Raw genomic sequence first — 20,409 nt, 5'->3', positions numbered from 1 at the left:
TATGCTTGACAATACTACATACTGACCACAGATATTCATTCTTCCTCAGAGTCCTATCCTAATGGCCGACCATGGCCTGATGGGCCGGACCATATCTGTTGCCATGTGGCTTTGTAGAATCAATGATGCGTCTCAACTCTGCCTTGTCCTCATCAGTTAGTTCAACATCCCTCGAAGCCCAGTTCTGTTCTAGACGCGTGGCCTTTGTGGTGCCTGGGATGGCGATGAATCCCTGAGCGGCAACCCACGCAAGTGCAATCTGGGTGAGTGTAACGCCCTTTCGGACGGCGATTTTCTTGATCTCCTCCACGATGGCCTTGTTCTGGTAAAAGTTGTCGCCCTGGAATTTTGGTGCTAAACTGCGTATTAGCCATTGTTTTAATTACTGGAATAACGAGAAACTCACACTTGCGACGGAAATCGTCAGGTGCAAAATCATCAGGGGTCTTATAGGGAAAGTCATCAACCAGCCAGCCGTGGCCAAGGGGGCTATAGGCGACATAGGCTATGCCAAGTTCTCGCGCAGTGTCGATGAGGCCGTCAGTCTCGTGCAGAGTCTCAAACGCAGAGTACTCGGCCTGAATGGCATCGATCTTGGCGACTGTGGGAAAACGTTAGTCTATTCCGCCTGGAACTAAGAGCACTGGCACTTACTAGAGTTGGCCTTTCGGAGAGTTGCAGCAGAACTCTCAGACAGGCCAATGTACTTGGTCTTTCCTTGCTTGCGAATCTCATCGAGAGCAGTGATGGACTCTTCGAGGGGAGTGTCTGTATTGTATTAGCCATCATGTTTCGGCCGCAAATTCGAATGACTAGTTACTTACTGGGGTCAATGCGGTGAAGATAGTACAAGTCGGGGGCAAAGCCAAGACGCTCGATGGTGCCCTCAATGTAGGTCTTGATGTGGGACGCAGAGTTGGTGACGCCGCCGTCGCCAAAGACGTCAAATCCGCACTTGGAAGCGACTGTTTTTTGTTAGGGATTGCGATAAAAAGGATCATTTATAGCTTACTAAAGACCTTGTCCCGGACATTGTGCTTCCTGACGAAATCTCCCAGGAGCTTCTCATTGACACCGGCTTGGTAGACGACCTGTCATTCGGTATGAGCCATTATAGTAGAGAAACTGTTTGAGGTCTAGGCGTACAGCAGTGTCCCAGAAAGTGCATCCCAGCTCAATGGCCTTGAGGAGAACAGGCTCGGCCTGTTCAAGAGTCAAGTTGCTTCCCAGACCGAAGCTGAGACCCATGGCTCCGAAGCCGGGGGAATTGACGGTAATGTCAGCGAAGGGGAGTGTCTTGACCATTTTGACCGATGTGAGAGAAGTGATATGAAGGAGAGATAGTAGAGTGAAGTTCGTTCATGTCATGATGTCGCCGAGTTTATATATCTCTCGGATCGCGATTTGTTCACAGCTAGAATGGATGGCGTGACGTAGCGATGTGTTAGTCGGCGTGCATGCTAAGTCCGCCATTAACTCCGAGCGCGGTCGTCATGATGGGGTTTGAATCATGAAGACGCAAACAAAAACGGACTAGATTATGAGAAACTGATAACTCTATACACGACGAAAGAGGGGTTTCCATGCTTCCAAAGCGAATTTTGGAGCACGATGACGCTCTCTACTGGTGGCCACGGTACGACATGATCCACATGTAAGCAGCTTGCGTTAACTCCAGACGCCAGCTTCAAGAGAATAAGGCAATATTTCGCCGAAGTTTAGTCGAGCAACACACAACTATTCTCTAGCTTCGGTTCAAGGTCGGCTTCAGAAGATATTTCGCCCAATTCTCCTGGTTAACGTAACATGCATGAAAATATGGGTGAATCTACTTGAGAATGCAACAGGTTTGGGTCGTCCGATTGTTGGAGTGCTGTCTGAAACACCAGCTATTTACACGCAATAGTGCTAAGATCCCATCCCGTTCTAGGCATGGGAAGCGCGGCACGACCTGGCATCGGATACTGCCGAGTACGAAAAACGAACCTTTTCGCAATCGGGGAGATAAATAGTTCAGCTGTAGCACAAATGTCTTTTGAAACACGGAGTTGTACCCCAGTCGGTCCAGTTAACAGGTACATGCACATAGGGCCAGACAGAGACACTGTCTAAGTACTTTTGACCAGCTCCTGCCCAGGTTGTTTCCCTTCAAGACTCCACAAGCCGCTCCACACGCCAAGACGGGGGATGAAGAGAGGATGGAAGGGAGGTATGAAAAAAATGGTAAAATAGACCTCAAGTCTTCATTCTTATTGAAAAGTATTTATTATCTTCGTGTTCTCTATCTAAATTCTTGTGAAAAGGAAGAGGTCTTTGGTCGGCCCTTAGCTCTATACTTGTGAGTTGAAACCCACCTTAATTCCGATGCTTTCTCCCCCAGAGAGGTGCCAAGCGATGCTCCTGCATGGGTGAATGAACCGGCTAAAGTCGCCTTAGATCTGCTAGCCCTTGTCGGTACGTCTTGAATGATCCCCGACTAAATAAGGATCGATGGCTTTCAAGCTCTCCATAATTTTTCCGCGGCTGCTCTTATTACCCACTCTCACAAACACCACGAAATGCCCCCCTCAAGGTCCAAAGCATCCCTGGCGTGTGACTGCTGTCGAAGGCGCAAGGTCAAGTGTGACGCGTTAAATCCGTGCGCCAACTGTCGTCTCTCGCATTTGTCTTGCGAGTATACCATTCCACAGAAGAGGCGAGGACCAAGAGTTCCCAACATAGGCCGTCGTCTCGGAAATGTGCCCGAGGTCGAGAGAAGCCCCGTTGTCGAGGAGGAGCAGCAGCCGCCGCCGCCTCCTACGAACCCTTCGACTTGGAGAGACCAGACTGTGCTGGCTCGTCTCCAAAACCATGTCACCGCGTCTCATAGAGGAGGTCCCTCTACCCTTACCAGACTATCCCGGATCATCGCCGAGGGTTTATCGGCCTCGATCAAGTCAGAACTCCCCGACCTATCCCTGGGAACTATCACCAACCACTGCATAGACCTGTACATGCGCTTCACCTTTCCAACCGCCCCGCTGATCCATGAACTCACGGTGCGGAAAGATGCCTCGATCTTCTTTTCGGATGCGACCGTTGATCCCTTTGAGACAGATGGCGAATATCAACAAATCGCACGGATGAGGGCCTTTGCCCTTGTCACCGCCCTTTGTGCCATGGTTGCGTCCGTCATGCCAGAGAGCCTGCTGCCCTACCGGGATCACCTCGCCGGACCGTTTCTGAGCGCTTCCCGAGAGATGCTCTCGTGCTTCGAGATTCATGACCTCGACTCTCCCACAGCAGCATCCTTAACCATCAGAATTTTTCAATCGGGGGCATTGCAGCACGTCACGGGTAAAGCCAACGCCGCGTGGCACATCCACGGGCATGCCACCCTCCTAGCTCAGCGCCTCCGCTTGTATAGTGAGCGCTCAATTGAGCAGTATGAACCCCCTGAGGGCCAGCTGTTGCGGTTCAATTTTTGGCATCTCTACTCATCCGACATGACCGCTGCTGCTCTGCGAGCGCGCCCGTTCACTCTCCACGAGACCCTCTTTGACGAGACCATGAGCGTCAAGTCTGAAGGAGAACATAATGTCCCCTTGCTTGATTCAACTAGTGCATTTCATGACGAGATATTTGAAACTCGGCTCCTGGTTGGCTTCCATCTGATCCGACGCATAGCTTCTGAGGCTTCACAGCTCGTCTTCGGCATTAGAGCTTACCAAAGAGAAAGAGGGGGAGCCGTCAGGGCCCTGCTACTGCGACAATACATGGATTTTATGAGTCTCTTGGACGATCTCCCTCCCTGGCTGCGCCTATCTAACATCATTAGCTCTTGTGGAAGTAGCGACGTCGGTACGGTCCATGAGTCGTCGTTCTGGGTTCAAAGATGTACCATACTGGTTTCATATCATTGTTTGAGAGTGGTCATCCTGCAGCAGTGCATCGAGTCCGAGTCGTATGAGATTGCTGGGTTCGATGGGTACACTCCGGCGTTGCTCTTTAAGAAGATGGAGATGGTCCAAGATTTTATGCGGACACTGGACGACATCCCACTTCTTTATCTACAGGTCAAAGGTGAACCTCATGTGAGTGGTGATCTTCCGTTGAATAAAGACAGGCAGCTAACGAGGTCCATGTAGGTAGAAAGAATGCGCAGAGTTGGGGCGATCCTCCTCGAGTTGATCCAAGTGGTTGAGGATGAACATTTACAGTCTCGAGCAAAGGCACTCCTACGGCGCCTGCTGGATACTTTGGCAAAGCTAGACTCCAAAGCTTGCGAAGACCTTTGCCCTTTGGGTACTGTTGAATAGAATCATGGAGCTGAGCTCGATGAGGTAGAATTAGGTTGTATCAATGCAGGCAAGCTAAGCCAGCCAACAAACAACCTACACTCCTTCCCATAAATAAGTCTCGGACAGATAGAATGATGCGCGCAAAATCTCATCCTTCGGGTTAGAACTCGATGCGATAATGACAACATACTCGCCGGCCTCGGCCTTCCACTTGGAGCTCTCTTGTGACCAGAAGGAGAGCGAATACCTATCCAGAGACAACTGAACAGTCCTCGACTCCCCGCATGCAAGGTGAACCTTGTTAAAGGCCTTGAGTTCCTTGATTGGACGCTGGAGAGTGCTTTCAGGATCCTGAACATACGCCTGGATGACCTCTGCTCCATCGTAAGGGCCGACATTTGCAACAGTGAGTGATATCGTCATGGAGCCATCCTTCCCTCCTGGAATCTCCTTTGGCACCTCAAGGTCTTTGTACTCAAAGACAGAATAAGAAAGCCCGTATCCGAACCAGAATAAGGGATCTCTGTCTACCATTTCGTAATAGCGGTGCCCGATGAAAACCCCCTCACCGTAAACGATATCATAGTCAGCCTTGGAAAAGGTGAGGTACGCCGGGGTGTGTTTGAGCGACTTTGGAAAGGTGATGGATAGCCTTCCCGACGGGTTTTGCTTCCCGAAGATGATATCGGCAAGGCCGTGGCCAGTCTCTTGCCCCCCATACCAGGCGTGTACCAATGTGGTGGCACTGCTCTCCCAGGGCATCTCAATCGGGCATCCAGACTGCGTCACAATGATCTAAAGGATTTATGTCAGAAGAGAGCACATAATTTCGATGGGAGAAAACCATACCGTGTTTGGGTTGGCCTCCAGAACAGCTTGAACCAACTCGTCGGTGCGACCTGGAAGACGAAGATGTTTCCTGTCACTCGCTTCATACTCCCAATCCGATGACAGACCAGTGGCAAGAATAGCAATATCAACATTCTTTGCCAACTCCACTGCGTCTCGGATGCGTTGGTCCTCATCAAAGGGCTCAAAGCCGCCGACGCGGCCAGCAAGGGTCAATGCAGTGCCGACACCCCCAGAGATAGCTTCGTTCACCATGACCACCTCGAGAAGAACAGGTTTCTCAGTGACATCGACCATGCAAAACTTTTCCATGCATAGTCTGTTGAAGCAAGGGGTTGAATCCGTCTTTGGCAGCTGGCTGGTCCATTGATCGATGATGACCTTCCCATCAACCTTCAGGACGCCTTTGCCGGAAACGCCAAATCCAAAGCAGAACTTTCTTGAAGCCTCAGGTTTATACATCGATCGAGCTCGGACAAAGTACTTTTTGGGGAGTGCGAGGTTTTCAGGCACATCGATCAGGGGCTTCTCGGCAACTGTCGTCAGGACAGGCTCGGCCTTGGGGTTCTCGTCTGGGTTTTCGCCAAAGATCTCGATAGACCATCCGAATTGATTCGTGCTGGGGCAGGCGAGGCGCTCTAGGAGGGGGCTAAACCGGAAAGCTGAGAGAAAATTAACAACGACTCCAAATTTAGAGCTGTGAATACGTACTGTAGCACCCTGGAGCATACGAGACGTTGGCTTCTCCGACCTCTTCAACTATCGCATCATATGGGGTGACGGAGTAGTAAGGCTCGACTTCCGAACTGCCACCACCGCATAGAGCGGGATGCTTGATGTGGTCTCCGATCAGACCAAACTTCTTCCCCTTGATGTCGGTGAGTGGAAGAAACTTGTTGTCGTTCTTGAGCAAAACTATCCCTTCAGAGGCAATCTTTCGGATTAAGGCTCGTTGTTCTTGAGAGTCGGATCTCGGCGGCGTGGAAATGTGCTCGACAGCTTTGGCTTTGTTGATCAGAGTCAAAACGTTCTTGGTTGCGTCGTCGATAGCTCTACGTGAGACCTTGCGGCTATTCACAGCCAAAGAAAGAGCCTTTCCACGCCACAGTGTCGGGCCAGGCATTTCCAGGTCCATGCCTGCTTTGACAGACTCGCTGGTGCTATAGGTGCCAAACCAGTCACTCATGACCAGGCCGTTGAACCCCCATTCGTCCCTCAAGATAGTTTTGAGTAGAAAAGAGTTTTCACTAACATGAACTCCATTGATCTTGTTATAAGATGCCATAAAAGTCCATGGGTTAGAGTATCGCATCGCAAGCTGGAAGGGGAGGAGGTGAACTTCGCGCAGTGTTCGCTCCGTCAGAACTACATTGTCCTCGACGGAGTTGTCTGACTGATCATGAGCCGCAAAGTGTTTGATACTCGTGGCCACACCTTGACCTTGGATCCCGTTGATATACGCCGCGGCGAGTACTCCACTCAGGAAGGGATCTTCACCAAAGGCCTCGAAGCCTCGGCCAATGAGAGGCGAACGCTGAAGGCAGACAGTCGGGGCTAGAAGCACGTTTATGCCTCGAAACCTCGCTTCTTCGCCGAGCAGGTTCCCGGCTTGACGGAGCAGGTCGATGTTGAAGGTGGCGCCCATGGACGTGGCCGACGGCAGCATAGGACTTGGTACACGGCTAAAAGAGCGTGTTCCACGGATGCCGTGGGGACCATCGGATGTCTGCATCACGGTTAGTCGTCATCGATCAGGATGGGGGTACAAATGTGACATACCATAAGAGAAGGAATTCCTCTATGCGGAAGCCCCGTGGTCCTGGAGGCACCTTGGCCAGCCAGCAACTGGACTTTTTCGTCAAGTGTCAACTCTTTAAGTAGAGAGTCGACATCGAGAGTGGTATTGGTAGCTGGGAGCGACATGATAGATGATGGTAGATAAGCACAAGGTTGGAGCAAGAAGTAACAAAGAGCCGAGAGACCAAGTACACTCTCACAGTTGTCTCTCTACCCATATATATATTAAAGTTCCCATGACAGTCTCCACCTTTTCTCCGCAGGATGCGGGATGCCAACGACGCTGAATGACCTCGTCAGGCGTCTTAATCGAGTGTCGAAACACTCTACCATCCAGTGTCAAATCAGAGACCCTCGACATGATCTCAGTTGGCTCGGAAAATTGGTGGGTTTGCATCCTCCATGTGAAGCCAAGGCCGGATTAAAGGTGGGTAAAGGGTTGGCCAATCGGGGGTGAAAAAGCAAGGGTCAAGTCACTAACCCCGGAGTTGAGCATCGGCAACGTCTCCGAGGCTGAGTGCCAAGTCCCGCCAACCCTGCAGTTACAGGCTATTTGTTCCTCGTTATAGTGTTTATGGCATCAGATTCCAATGCCGGCGTGGGATATGAATTCGCTTGTTATTGCCTCCCTCAGGCCCTCTTTTGAAAACAGAAGTCTTATTGCTATTAGCAAAGAGTACTGGCTGCCATGTTACTAAATCTCTATTAACACATGTAGTTATCTTGGTCTGCTCTAAGTACTCATCAGATATTCTCACTTAGAGGACAGTGGTAGAACATATCAAGTTAAAGTCACATCCAGACATGCCCCGACATATGCCAAGTCATTTCCCCGTCAAATCAAAGTTCTACTACCAGTTATTGTCGAATTAATCTAAGTAATGCTGCTTCCTAAGTTCTGAACAATATTATTTATATGTCTGATAGAGATATCTGACTAAATAGGAGGATTGACAAGGCCATAATGTCACATATCTTGTGCTACGGAGAAAAAGGCATAGTTGAGTCAAGTGGCAACCAATACAAGGACCTGGGCATCAACAGCCACACGGCTGAAAGAAATTGGTACTGCTGAGCGATTCTCTTGTTGCGAATATATATGAATGTAATGGTTTAAATGTATTTTTATCTAACTTTAAAACAGAATCTAAAATCAAAGGCCTGCCAAGTCTAAAATACGATTTCTAATCGTAGATCTATTCTATGGCTTAATGACCTTTCATATCATCCTCAGCATTGGAAGTGCAAGTCGTATCGGCCATGGAGGCTCCCTCCAGAGTAGCACCGTCTTGGTTCATCTCGATGAGGGGACCCTTATAGTTCTTCCTTCCGTCGACGATCCAGGTGACAACAGCGATGAGCAGGATGATGCCAAAGGCAGCGATACAGTAGTTCATGTTGGTTGCAGTGACGGGGAGCTCGGGGGGGAAGACGAAGAGGACGGTGGTGAGGATGGCCCAGGCAATACCGACCAAGCTGCAGATCCATCTGACGGGGGTGCTGAGTTTGAAAGGTCGGTCCTCGGGAAGCATGTTTCCGCCGCGGCAGAGGTGGATGAAGGGAGGGATGGCGTAAGTGACACCTATTGAGTGTTAGCGACAGTGACAAGATTATGAGAAAGGGCAAACTAACCAAGAGCAACGACGGAAGCGGCGGTAATGGCATTGAAAGCACTGGAGCTTCCCAGGAGAATCAGGCCAAAGATGATAACCCAGGCGGTGGTCCAGAGAAGGGCGTTAAGGGGCACATCAAGAGTGGGGTGAACAACAGCCCAAACGCTGCTGAAGGGCAGACCGCGGTCTCGGGCAAAGGCATAGGTCATTCGGGCGCTGGTGGTCATGATGGCGGTGGCAGTGAAGACCATGCAGACAATAGAGAAGACGATGAGGCAGACGCTTCCGGCCTTGCTGTTGGTGGCATCGAAGTAGATCTGGAGAAGAGCGCCGGCGGGAGACTCGATGACGGTTTGGACATCCTTGAGGACGAAGAGGAGGCAGGAGAGGAAGATGAAACCGGAGGCCATGCCGATGAGAATGCACCAGATCATGATGCGAGGGCCCTCCTTTCGTGCGTTGGGGATCTCCTCTGTGAAGGGTTAGCAAGAGTTGTGAGTAATAGATGCCAAAACCGGCACGTACCAATCATGTGAGCCGCAGCATCGAATCCAGTAAGAGCAAAGGCGCCCTGAAGAAGTCCAAGGAGCCAAGATAGACCATCGGGCCAGCCAACCTCATTGATGAACTTGCCGTAGACGAAGCCACCGCTCTGATAGTTGGGAGAGGCACAGGCAAGGACAGTGATGCTGATGATGACGAAACCAGAGATACTCCACAGGAACGCAGCCTTGTTGAACAGTGGGAGGAGGCGGTTGGCAAAGGCGTTGATGAAGAGGGCGATGAAGGTGAAACCGAGGTAGATGAGGAACTGATGCCAGGTCTTGGACTCGTAGGTCGGATGCATAAATGAGATGGTGTCGATAACGAAAGTGCTTCCGAGAAGGGGCGCGGTGGCAGTCAGGATGACATAGCCAGCAGCGTTGATCCATCCAGTCACATAGCTGATGCCTCTAGACCATCTAGGCCAACTGATGAGAGCACTCCAGTGATATTGTCCACCAGCTGTAGGATAGGCAGAGAGGAATTCGGCCAAAGGAGCGGCGAGACAAAGGTTGCAGATACCGGCGACCATCAATCCCCAGATGACGGCGCTAGGTCCACCAGAGGGGAGGGCGAGACTGATGGAGGCGGACAGGGCGGTCCAGGTGTTGAGAATGGCAAAGGCAAGACCCAGCAGAGAAACCTTTGAGAAATTTCTCTGCAGCTCTTGCTTGTGGCCAAGCTGCTCGAGGGCGGCCGAGTCGTCAAAGTGGACATTCTTGTCCGCGTGGTTCTGTTGCTCCTCCATGATGGATATTGTCGACAATTGCTGTGAAACAAAATACAAGAGTGAAGGAGAAGGGGGGAAAAAGAAAACTAGCACTGGGGCGGTCGGGCATTTTAAAAATGTTCCCAAGTCTCACTAACGAGTTCCGTTAACGGAGGATCACTCCCCTTGTTGGAATAGTAGTCCCCAGTCCCCCAGCTCCTTAGTAGAGGGGAGTAGTATCATGGAGACTCAGTAATGTGGTTGCGTAACAAGCTTTTTCCCATGCTATGCCCGAAAGCGTGCCCCATAGGAGAATGACGTTGTGGGTATTTTGCCCCGGGCCGGGAGGCGATTAATCTGTTTCCGTTCTAGAACGCTTTTTTCGAGAGAGGGCATTGCGGCTGCCAACGACCCTGCAGGAATAGCCGCGGCTCATGCAGGCCATGCGATTCCTTTGGGCTTCTAGAAGAGACGGGCAGGGGAACATTCCACCTCACGCCATCGTGTGATAGGACGAGAGGCTGTCTCGTGTTGGAGGGTGGGTGATGCTGTCAACGAGAGCACGTCAATGGAGGTTCAGCAAGCGGATGGATTTGATTTGATGGAGATTTTGGCCATTCGAAGTTTTTATAGTAAGCTTAAAGGGACTGTAGTTACTGTTCAGTACGTCTCTAGTCAATGATGGTGACATGGGAATCAACCAAGTGCCGAAAGCGACATGCATATGCAGATGTGTTCGGCACACTAACTCCTTACCATGCGCGTCCTTCTCACATCAGCTCTGTCCCTAATTCCCTTCCAAATCAGCTTGAAACATGGTCAATGCTTAAATCGGCCACGACATTATGGTCAGACGCGACAGATAGTGCAGAGCGCGAGCGCGCAATTCGGAAGTACGGCTAGACACGAGACGCCCTTGGGGACACACAAGGCGCGGACTAGCAGATAATACATCAGGAGACGAGGCAAAATAAGTCTAATCGGCCCCATGGGGGTCAAAAATACCTCAATGGTCTAAGCAGCAGATGGTATCTGTCCCCTGGAGATAGACAATATCAATCCCATTGCTCGAGAGAGGTTGGAGCCCCAGGAAAAGAGCTCTCCACCGAACCCCGGTCTTGGCTCCCTATGCAAACACGAGATCTAACTACGGCTCCGAAAAGATGTTACTCTTGGTTATTGCTCATGGTAATAAACGGCCATGGGCTTATACTGGCCTGTGCTTGTAAACCCCCCCGCCCATAGGCATCCGACTTAACCGACTGCTCGAGTCAAATGACGCAGCTGATCCGGTCGAACCGGGACATATCAGCGCCCGCTGGCAGTTGTAGTAGACTGCCTAGCTCTATCTAGGCGCGGCTCTGTGCCACGAGGACCGGCATCGACCGGCTACGCCAGCGGCGACTCCGTTCCATTAAAGAGGGTCTCGGTGGCAACATCTCACCTTCAGAGAAAAAACTCCACGGACCCCAGGTGACCGTGTCGAGACTCGTCCAAACCACTGGAGACGAACCCCTGATTCAGTGGTTTCTGTTACGTTTGGAATCCGCTGAACTGGCTCAACAGCGAGATTCTCGCCCATGGGCTACTCCGCGATGTCCCCCCGGACCCCGTGTACTCTTCCCCAAAGTCTCCAGGAATTCGTCTCTGCATCGGGTGGATTTCTATTGAGTAATGGATTGCTCGATTCAGCCATGGTTTGCTCTGCGGTGAGTATTGGCGACGTCGGAGGATGCCCGTTGAAGGACGCAAGGTGAGAGCACCGGGAGGGATATGAGCGCGCTCCGGCCATGATGAGATAGTGGAACGACGATGGTTTAAAGCCTTGGCGAAGGTTGGCCGAGGATAGGTCGGGAGGGATGCCGATCTTAATGAACGCCGAGAGAGCCGAGGAGAGCTGAGGGACGTGGAAGTTGAACGGGACGTCGTCGGGTTTTCTGGAAATTTCAAACAACTTGACGATTCAATATTGCAACTAATAGCACTCGTCTATTTAGTCACCATTTGAAGTGGCACTCCCTATTCAAGCTAAGCAGGGTGTGGCATCAGGCGGGAGGATGGGATTATCTTGCTTCAAGCTTGATTTTCAGACCAATTCAGAGCCAGACACTATGACCTTTTCGATCCCAGGCATCACATTCTGTTCCCGCGGCGTCAATCAATGATTTTGAGGCTCTGCTACGAGACGCTAGGGCGCATCGCCAAGCACGCCAAGAGATGATGCCGCAGGCCATCCCGACGGATCCTTGAGGCTCGGCGGCGGGTGGCGTCCTCAATCCTGATAAAACCAACCATCCACGATAGGAAGGCAGATAAGAAAATATAGAATCAGTGCAAGGGCTGGGTAAAAGAACCAATTTGAATATATAGAAGTGAATATAGTAAATAAGAAACTGCTATTTAAAACCATGCAGCATCACTTTCTATTGGGTCCACCCAACTTCGTGGATGAGAAACTTGCTCTGATATTTACAACATCGAAGGTCTTATCGCAAACCAAATAACGCATGCAAACAAGAGAACTTAATAGTTCAAGCTATCTCGTCACTACGTTCGCCCATTATTTGAACCTTTCTGCCAGTTTTCAGCATACCTCTTTTTAAGAACTCCTACCCGATACCCACTCACAGAATCTGTAGGTGGTGGCACACCAAGGCAACCACCTCTTGGAAAAATTCTGCTGGGGTCCTCATGGATCCTCTTAGAACATCCTTTCTCATTTATACTCTGGAAGCTCACTATCTGGTTGTTGGTAGTTCCACTTGGTGAGTAAGGCTTCGGAGGCAGGTTAGGATGAAGAGAGCAGTAGCCCAAAGGTTTAAGGACATTATATGGGAAGGATCATAAAATAAATTAAACAAACAAAAGATTCTAGCGCCCTAATCTTTATAATATACTCACTGCTTTTCTCACAATCGTTGTATATATTTCTTTATTATCAAACCCATATCATTTTACATCAGCATGGTCGAGTGGCCATGTGCCGAACCGTGGATAGGAGATCCAGCCATTGTGTCTGAAATGACTTCCTCATTTAACATTCATGCTGAGGAAAACATTCTTAATGTCATGTGAGCGGAGGCCGACGGCAGATACAATCTGTCGTATAGTTTCCTTGATCCGTCTCCCTCAGCCCGACCCTGAACCTGAGTCTAAGCGCCAAATGGGTGATGGTGAAGGCAAGGATAGCATTCACGATGGCGCCGGTAAGCTACTGGCACAGTATTCAAGTCGTCTCTCCTAGTTGATATCCTGATATCTCTGAATGAAATGGTTATTGAAGCTTCACTGTGGTATGTGTGGTGTTAGAACAAATTCACATCTTGCGAGAATGTCTACACCCTTGTACCAGGCCTGCTAAACTTGGAACTATTGCAGTGCATTCTCAAGAAGCAGGGCGAAACTCATCATTTAACCTTTTCTGTTTCCTTCTTCCATCTCTCTCCTGGTAGCAACTACGAGTGTTATACAGAGCTTATTCAGAAAACTCGCCAAACCATAGACGCTCCTAGAAGCGGCCCTCCCAGCAAGCACCAGAGATTTCATCTCGCCAACTCAGGTTCCGTGGTCTAGTTGGTTATGGCATCTCGTTAACACCGAGAAGGTCCCCGGTTCGATCCCGGGCGGAACCACTCTTTTTGCACCTCACCATACCCTAACAACCACAACTCCACCATCGACTCTCTTTTTTTTTTTCCCTACTCCCTCGGCTCCATCCTCAGAGGACATGAGCCCCATACGCTCGGCGGGTTTCCATCCAACAAGATAGCCTCGGTTCCGTGGTCTAGCTGGTCATGGCATCTCGTTAACACCGAGAAGGTCCCCGGTTCGAGCCCGGGCGGAATCACGATTCAGAAAGAATCAAATCCTTTCTTTTTGTTCATACTATCCAGGCTTGTCATCGCATTCACCGAGGGAGTGTGGTTGGCAAGATCCGACCATCAATTCCATTCGTGACTATCTTTCGAGTTCATTCTAACTATTCCCTGAATCAACGACCCTCCTCACTTTTACCTGCTCCTGTTTGTAAAGTAGTTGTAGCTGGAATCAACCATCTCGAGCGCCCTCTTAGTAGCCTCATCCAAATCTTCTTTGGGAAGTCCAAGCACATCGTTCGCAAGACCATATTTGGCCTCGATGTTGCCGTCACCGTTGGGGTAAAAGGTCCTGGCATACATGCCCATCGCCCAGCCCCTTCGATCACCCTTCTTTAGCATGTCCATCGCCCGACTCCAGCGTTCGTGAGAGCCCTCATACTCAATCTCCCAGTCCTTGTCGGTGGTGCCTGTCACGCGTTGGAGGCTGTCGAGCATTTGTCGCTGGGAGATGAGGAAGCTGGAGATCCACATAGGCTTGTTTCGCCACTGGGAGATGGTTGGTGACTTGTCGCTTTCGTCTTCAGGTAGCTCCTTGAGGCTTAGAAGAGCGGCAATAGCTCGACCGCACTGAAGCCAGGTCGAGGTGTTAATCTGTGTCTTGCCGTCGTCATAAAAGGTCACCTTCTTTTGGTTGTCGCTAAAATCGAAGCCATACCACTGCGGGCCCTGAGCGATGGAGAACTCATACCAGTAAGAGCAACCCATGGCGATCCAGGATGACACACCAGCATCCTCAATGGCCTTGATGCCTGGTAGAACTGACTGGCCAGTCATGTTCTCCTCTGCGAGAGATGCATTGGTGAAGTCAGTACCGTAGCAGTTGGGCATGACCCAAGGAACGCCGGCCTTTGCAGCGGCAGCGATGATCTTTTCCTGGGTGCCAGGGGCAGCGGTGACGGACATGGAGATGGCGAGGAATTGCTGGCCCTTGAGGGCGGCAACAATAGTGTCCTCGTTTTCGTAGTCGACGATGACGGATTTAGCGCCTTCAGGAATCTTGCTAGTGCTGCCTTCACGAGTGATGGCGGTGACTGTGTGCTTCCCGGTATTCAGCAGTGCCCTGGCCAAATATTGACCGACAGAACCACCAGCCTGAAGTTGGCTGTTAGTTGTTGATGCGCTTCGCGTGGGTTGAATTACTCACTCCGACGATGGCCACTCTCTCGATACTGTTAGTAAAGCCCTCAGGCTGGTCCTTGGCGTACTTCCGGGCCATGGTGTTTAAACAAGATACAAGATTATATGAAAGTGAAGATGGGGTCTTGGTTGATGTGAAGACGAGGTTGCTGGGTTGTGTATTGTATTGATGCTGGCGATTTCCCCTGCAATACAGAGCCCAAAAGCATCTTTATATGTCAACCTGGCCCGAAAACCCGTTCCGATGTCTCGGAGATAGATAGTTAATCGCCATTGAGGCTCTCTCGACTCTCGAATACATCGGACTCGGAGCGGACTGAGAATTGCCGGATTGGGTAATCGCTCGGCCGGCGGCTCTCCACATGCAGCCGGAGACGTCCAATCAACGACCTCTGAATACGACAAACGGCTAGAAAAGCGATGGGAAACACGCATCGACTTGGCGCGAACGTGTTAGTTGATTGGAAATTCGTCAGAGGCCGAAAGAGCGAGATGCCCGTGTAGCCTGATTCTCGCTTTTAAACCTCGCCCTTCGGAGTTTGCTAATGGCCGGATTTTACATGGTGAATCATGATATCTCGTCTCCGAATATCCGACACTCGAGGTTCCAGCTACGTCAAGAACTATTTGTGAAGGGCATTGGCCAGGTGAGTGTGATATTCCTCGGCTTTCATATGCATATTAAATTGCTGAATTGTGGTAACCTACCGAACAATGGTTATCCGTCACTCGGCAGGAGCCCCTGACAGCCACGATAAGACATGGAATTCTCGCCCTTCTTGTGTTGTAAAGCCGTGGTATCCGCTGAACTGAAGTCTTACCATGTTTTGTAGCTATTTTTATGTTTTACATCAGTATCTGAGTTTCTACATCCCCTCTCACTGTTCCCATTCTACCTAGTCTTTCTTTTGTCACTGCGGAGTCTTCATCAACCGTGGAGGGTGTTTGTTACCAGCCTGCACTCACAGAAAATGACTTCTAGACACTTTCCACCTATGCTAAAACTCCCAGCCTGTTAGCTAGAGCTGGTGTACGACTTTCCTAGAGGAGCGAACCCGGACTGTTTAATCCGCTTATAGATACTCTCCAGAGGCTATGCATATACTCGAATTTCACTGACCTCCTACACTCAAACACGAGCAGATTCAAAAGAGGTTCAAGCTATCAGACATTCAAAGAGCAGAGGAAAAGGCCTACGAGTATTTTCAGACCAATCTGGAGGGACGGCTGAAGAGCATCGTAGGAGATAACCCGAGATTCTCAATTTGTCGCATAGCACTTGCGGACACGGAAGAATGGACGCTAAAGTATACTACCACAGGTAAAGCAGTCTTATTAAGCAGGTTATCTCATATTAACGCTTGATACAGACTCTATGGGCTCGCAAGCCCTGGTTCAGAAGATGGCGCAGCAGCTTCGTAGCCGGGACCTACAAATCCTCTGGGTTGCCACTCAGCAGAGAGACAACTAGGCCAAGCTGATGGATACGCATTAGTCACGGTGAATTATACTGGGTACTGGCTAACCAACATCGGTAGATGGAATTTCCAACAGTATCTCCCTCTTCTGGACAGCGCGGCGAGTCACCAAGGTCTCCTACCATCCATACATCTGCCTCACCGGCCTCATCGGGGTTTGGGAGATCCTTCACAGCAAAGCCACCAAGTGCTGGGGTATCGCCTCATGGAGCTTGTTGCCTTCTCCTAGCAAAGCACTGGACTCGATCTTTCAAGGCACTGGAACCCTGAAAATCCTGGTCAACGCTTATCTAGCGGCATGTAACTGCTTCGTCTCAACCTCTCTCCCTGAAATCAGCAAGATTGTCATGAAAATGGTGATAGGCGTTCATCTCATCGGGTATTACCTGCGTGAATTGGAGGATCGAAAGGGTTCCCATTTGACCTCAAAGGAGGTCGAGGCAGCCATGAGGGACTTTGAGGGGAGTGTCGCTAGGGATAAGATGGTGCGTGGGATAAGCGAAGAGATCGTGCTTAATCCCTTTAAGGAGCAAGACTGCACCGAGGACGTAACTAGGGCTGCTATTCGGATTACGAAGGAGGCGGCTGTTGGTAGCTTAGGATTCCTGTTTGAGGAGATGCGTCGAAAAGAGTGAGGTTAGTTTTAAAGACTCGATAAGTAAATCAAATAAGAATGTTTAAACACTGACTTGAAAATATATAGCAGATGTGAGGAATTGGTTTACCTTTCTATGCTATTCAAGATATTGTAAAAGCAAGCACATTATTAGTTTCTTATCTGGCTAGTAGGAGATGGTAGCTATTTTTCCCTTCGAGTCTCGGGCTCTTGCAGTATTATAAAGATCTTTTAACATTGATTTAACCATCAGCCTCTAGCTTTGCCTAGCAGGATCAAGCGTGACCTTGTTCTTGGTTACAGCATCAATCTCGTCAAGAATCTCAGGCGTCAACTTGTCAAGGATCTTGAGAGCTCCTACATTCTCCTCCAACTGCTCCGGTCGGCTCGCTCCCGTGATGACGCTGCTCACGTTGGGGTTCTTCAGACACCACGCAACGGCGAGCTGGCTCTGGCTGACACCCAACTTATCCGCAATGGGCTTCAGTTGTTTGACCTTTTCGATCTCCTCCTTCCAGTCGTCGCTTCCCATACGATCGCGCATAAAGTCGGCAAACCCGTCCTTGCTCGCTCCGAATCGCGAGTCCTTGGGCGGTTGGCCGTCGACGACGTCGTTGTACTTGCCCGAGAGGAGACCCATCTTGATGGGGCTAAAGGTGGTGAGGCCGAGGCCGACACGCTCATACAAACGCTGGAACTGGCCTTCGACCTTGTCGCGTACGAGCATGTTGTACTGGGGCTGTTCCACGATAGGGGCAATCATCCTCAGGTCGCGGGCAATGCCAACCTAGTCTGTTAGTTATTGTATTGAGGAGCTTGCTGGGGAGTGCTTACAGCCTCTGCAATCTCATCGGGACTCCATTCAGAGGTGCCCCAGTAGAGAGCCATGCCCTGATCAATTACAAAATTGAAGGCCCTCACAGTCTCTTCCATGGGGGTCAATCTGTCAGGTCGATGCGCATAGACAATGTCGACATATTTTAGTTGAAGACGGGAGAGTGAAGCCTCCAAGCCCTCGATGATGTGCTTCCTCGAAAGACCGTGGTTGTTGACCAGGATCTCTCCATTGACGGCGCCCCAGTTGATCTCTTTAATACTATTAGTATACCAATTAGTTGATGGTAGAAAAAGGTCGCTTACTTGTGCTGATAACCAGGTCACTTCTCTTCCACCCAAAATGCTTGATAGCCTTGCCCATGACAACCTCCGACTCGCCAGCGGTGTAGTTCTCGGCCGTATCGAAGAAGTTGACTCCCAGGTCGTAGGCTTTCTTCATACAAGCAAAAGCCTGTTCATCTTGAGCATAACCTCCATAGGTCATCCAACCGCCGAGACTGATGGCAGAAACATGTAGTCCAGACCGGCCGAGACGGCGGTAGATCATGCCCGTGTTTCGAGGTTCAGCCCAGGCCATTGTGAAGGATGTTGACGACAGATGAGGAATGTCCAAAAGTGCTATGCTTCCTTCAAGATCTTTGACCAAAAGCTGCTCAACTCAATCCATATACACTCAGCCAAGCTGACGGAGAAATTCTCGGAGTAATTCACTAAAGGCGGGGATGGAGTCACACCGAGCGACCAGGGTAAAATGACGCAAGAAATCCCCCGAAAGGTGTCATCGCGCGGCCCTAGCGAGGTCTTTTGTTAGCTTGGGAGTGGCTGGTCCTCCTCTGAGACATCTCTGGGCATCGATTCCAGCAGCATCCGAGTCAGCGGAGACGGTGACCGGACGAGATATCCCAGGTCCAGCGGCGGCCAGCAAATCTGGGACGCTTGCTCCTCCATGAATTGATACGTAGGCATAGAAATATTTGACTGGTTCGCCAAGAGTTCAGCCGTGTCAAATCCAGGTTGGGCGTTCATCTGGAAGACAATGGCATCGTCGTTCGGAGTCTCAAGCATAAGCCTCGACCCAGACACGGCGTCCATCTTCATCGTGAGAAGCGACAAGAGAGTCCGATTACCTCCTCGACAAGAGGATAAAATGTCTCGCAGGCGGTGTAAGATTGGCCCTGGTTGATCAATTGGAATGGCTGAATGATTGCTGGCCATTGCATCTATCACCGCCGTAGCGATCTCAAACGTCTTGAACTCCTGCTCTGTGTTAGTGATGCATTGCCTTGGATCAAGAGCAGACAACTGCTTACCAGAGTTGGACCGTGAGACTCAAGTGCAGCCTTTGGAAGCTCAGAGACCAGGCTCAAAAAGTCCTTTGCAATGTCAATCGGATTCATGCCCGGAATGACAATCCCAAAGCGCAAAGACGCCCTCCAGAGAACAGCACGCATCCACTGTCGGGTGACAAACATGTCCGCGCGCTGAACTTGATTGACAGGGCCCCAATCGTCGTTGTCGACTGAGTCGAGAAGCTTCTGCTGGAGGAGCTCCAGACAGCTCTGAGCCACGGATGCCATGTTGGGAATGTCCGAGTCTGTGTCTGCATTTCGTAGAATCTCAAAGATTCCGGATTGATCGAATACCCAGAATAGATGGACCAGCTTTAGAAAGGCGGGCAGGACCTCTGCCTGGTCGTCGGCTCCGCCAAACCATGGGAACAGGATGTTGGGCCTCAACACAATGGGTAGTTTGTGAAGGAGCGCGACGCCTCTGAGATAGGCTGTCAGTAGAGGATATCGTGTGGTAATTAAAGTTATTTGGCGCACCTTTCTGTAACAAAGAGTAGCCAGAGAACTCGTCGCGAGACATGTTGATCTGCCTCAGAGAGCGAGGCATATGTCGACTCGCGATCAAGTCGGAGGATTTGAGCCTGCGTGATGGCCTCGCGAAGATAAACAAGCGACTTGGTACCTCCAGGTGAAGCGTTCTCGTGGTATATGTGTAAGAAGAATGAGATGCGAAGGCTGTCAAGGAGATCGAGTGTCTGATTCAGCCCACTGGTTTCTACCTTGTCCACGCTGGGCTGCCATGCAGTTTCCAGTCTCAGCTGGGCAATGGTGGCCAAGGCTACTGCATTTGCCAGTAATCTTGCTGAATCATCTCTGCTAGGGTTCTCCTTTATCTTGTTGCGCAGGTCAGCAGCATCGCAGATAGGCCAGATAGGGAACAGTCGTTCAGCGTAAACGTCAAGCACGTCAACCACGCAGGTTATCTCATCAGTTTGTTGTTCTCTGTCCCCATTCTCCCCACTGCGATCTGCACACTTAACATCAACTTTGCCTCGACGTCTCCGCTCAATCTTGTCAAGGGTCTTTGCTCGAAGCCCTCGAGGACCGCGAGTAGCTTGTAGGCGGTTAAAGGTACACTCTATCCCCGAGGCTGCACACCCCGTGCAGGGGGGTGTCTCTGAACATCGAATCTTTCGGATCTTGCATGAGTCGCAGGCTCTCCTTGCAAGTTTCTGGCGCGATGCTGAGGTGTTCGGAGTTGTTTTCGGGGGCTGATTCGGAGCTGGACTCGGAGCGGCATCCGGATGTGGGGGCATGGCTCCGGGGACTCGTCAAACCGCGACAGGAATGGATGAAGGATCGGCTTGTGAGAGGATGATTTCT

The 20,409-nt window shown here is 50.5% G+C and overlaps 6 protein-coding genes across 6 annotated transcripts; 1 reads left to right on the top strand and 5 right to left on the bottom strand.

Moving 5' to 3' along the window:
- Positions 1-58: 58 nt before the first annotated feature.
- NCS54_00372100 (Hypothetical protein) lies at positions 59-1,305 on the bottom strand (the record flags this gene model as incomplete). The annotated part of the gene is made up of 6 exons (XM_053149283.1): positions 59-354; positions 407-601; positions 655-768; positions 825-965; positions 1,013-1,091; positions 1,147-1,305. The coding sequence occupies 6 exons, from the start codon at positions 1,303-1,305 to the stop codon at positions 59-61; spliced, it is 984 nt and encodes a 327-aa protein (XP_053005258.1).
- A 3,068-nt stretch (positions 1,306-4,373) lies between these two features.
- On the bottom strand, positions 4,374-7,052 carry NCS54_00372000 (Beta-glucosidase; the record flags this gene model as incomplete). The annotated part of the gene is made up of 4 exons (XM_053149282.1): positions 4,374-5,075; positions 5,130-5,791; positions 5,841-6,855; positions 6,909-7,052. The coding sequence occupies 4 exons, from the start codon at positions 7,050-7,052 to the stop codon at positions 4,374-4,376; spliced, it is 2,523 nt and encodes an 840-aa protein (XP_053005257.1).
- Positions 7,053-8,134: 1,082 nt separating this feature from the next.
- NCS54_00371900 (Hypothetical protein) lies at positions 8,135-9,830 on the bottom strand (the record flags this gene model as incomplete). The annotated part of the gene is made up of 3 exons (XM_053149281.1): positions 8,135-8,508; positions 8,559-9,011; positions 9,065-9,830. The coding sequence occupies 3 exons, from the start codon at positions 9,828-9,830 to the stop codon at positions 8,135-8,137; spliced, it is 1,593 nt and encodes a 530-aa protein (XP_053005256.1).
- A 3,971-nt stretch (positions 9,831-13,801) lies between these two features.
- NCS54_00371800 (NAD(P)-bd-dom domain-containing protein) lies at positions 13,802-14,885 on the bottom strand (the record flags this gene model as incomplete). Its single annotated transcript, XM_053149280.1, has 2 exons — positions 13,802-14,761; positions 14,814-14,885. The coding sequence occupies 2 exons, from the start codon at positions 14,883-14,885 to the stop codon at positions 13,802-13,804; spliced, it is 1,032 nt and encodes a 343-aa protein (XP_053005255.1).
- A 466-nt stretch (positions 14,886-15,351) lies between these two features.
- NCS54_00371700 (Hypothetical protein) lies at positions 15,352-16,919 on the top strand (the record flags this gene model as incomplete). Its single annotated transcript, XM_053149279.1, has 4 exons — positions 15,352-15,453; positions 15,950-16,127; positions 16,177-16,224; positions 16,345-16,919. 4 exons carry the CDS (start codon positions 15,352-15,354, stop codon positions 16,917-16,919), a joined length of 903 nt encoding a protein of 300 aa, XP_053005254.1.
- A 237-nt stretch (positions 16,920-17,156) lies between these two features.
- NCS54_00371600 (Hypothetical protein) lies at positions 17,157-20,342 on the bottom strand (the record flags this gene model as incomplete). The annotated part of the gene is made up of 6 exons (XM_053149278.1): positions 17,157-17,687; positions 17,735-17,988; positions 18,041-18,386; positions 18,965-18,994; positions 19,048-19,507; positions 19,564-20,342. 6 exons carry the CDS (start codon positions 20,340-20,342, stop codon positions 17,157-17,159), a joined length of 2,400 nt encoding a protein of 799 aa, XP_053005253.1.
- Positions 20,343-20,409: the final 67 nt, after the last annotated feature.

Source organism: Fusarium falciforme, chromosome 3, assembly GCF_026873545.1.
Source record: "Fusarium falciforme chromosome 3, complete sequence".
Lineage (NCBI taxonomy): Eukaryota > Fungi > Ascomycota > Sordariomycetes > Hypocreales > Nectriaceae > Fusarium > Fusarium falciforme.
Note: the sequence above shows the minus strand (reverse complement) of the source record. Positions and strands in the feature narration are given on the sequence as shown.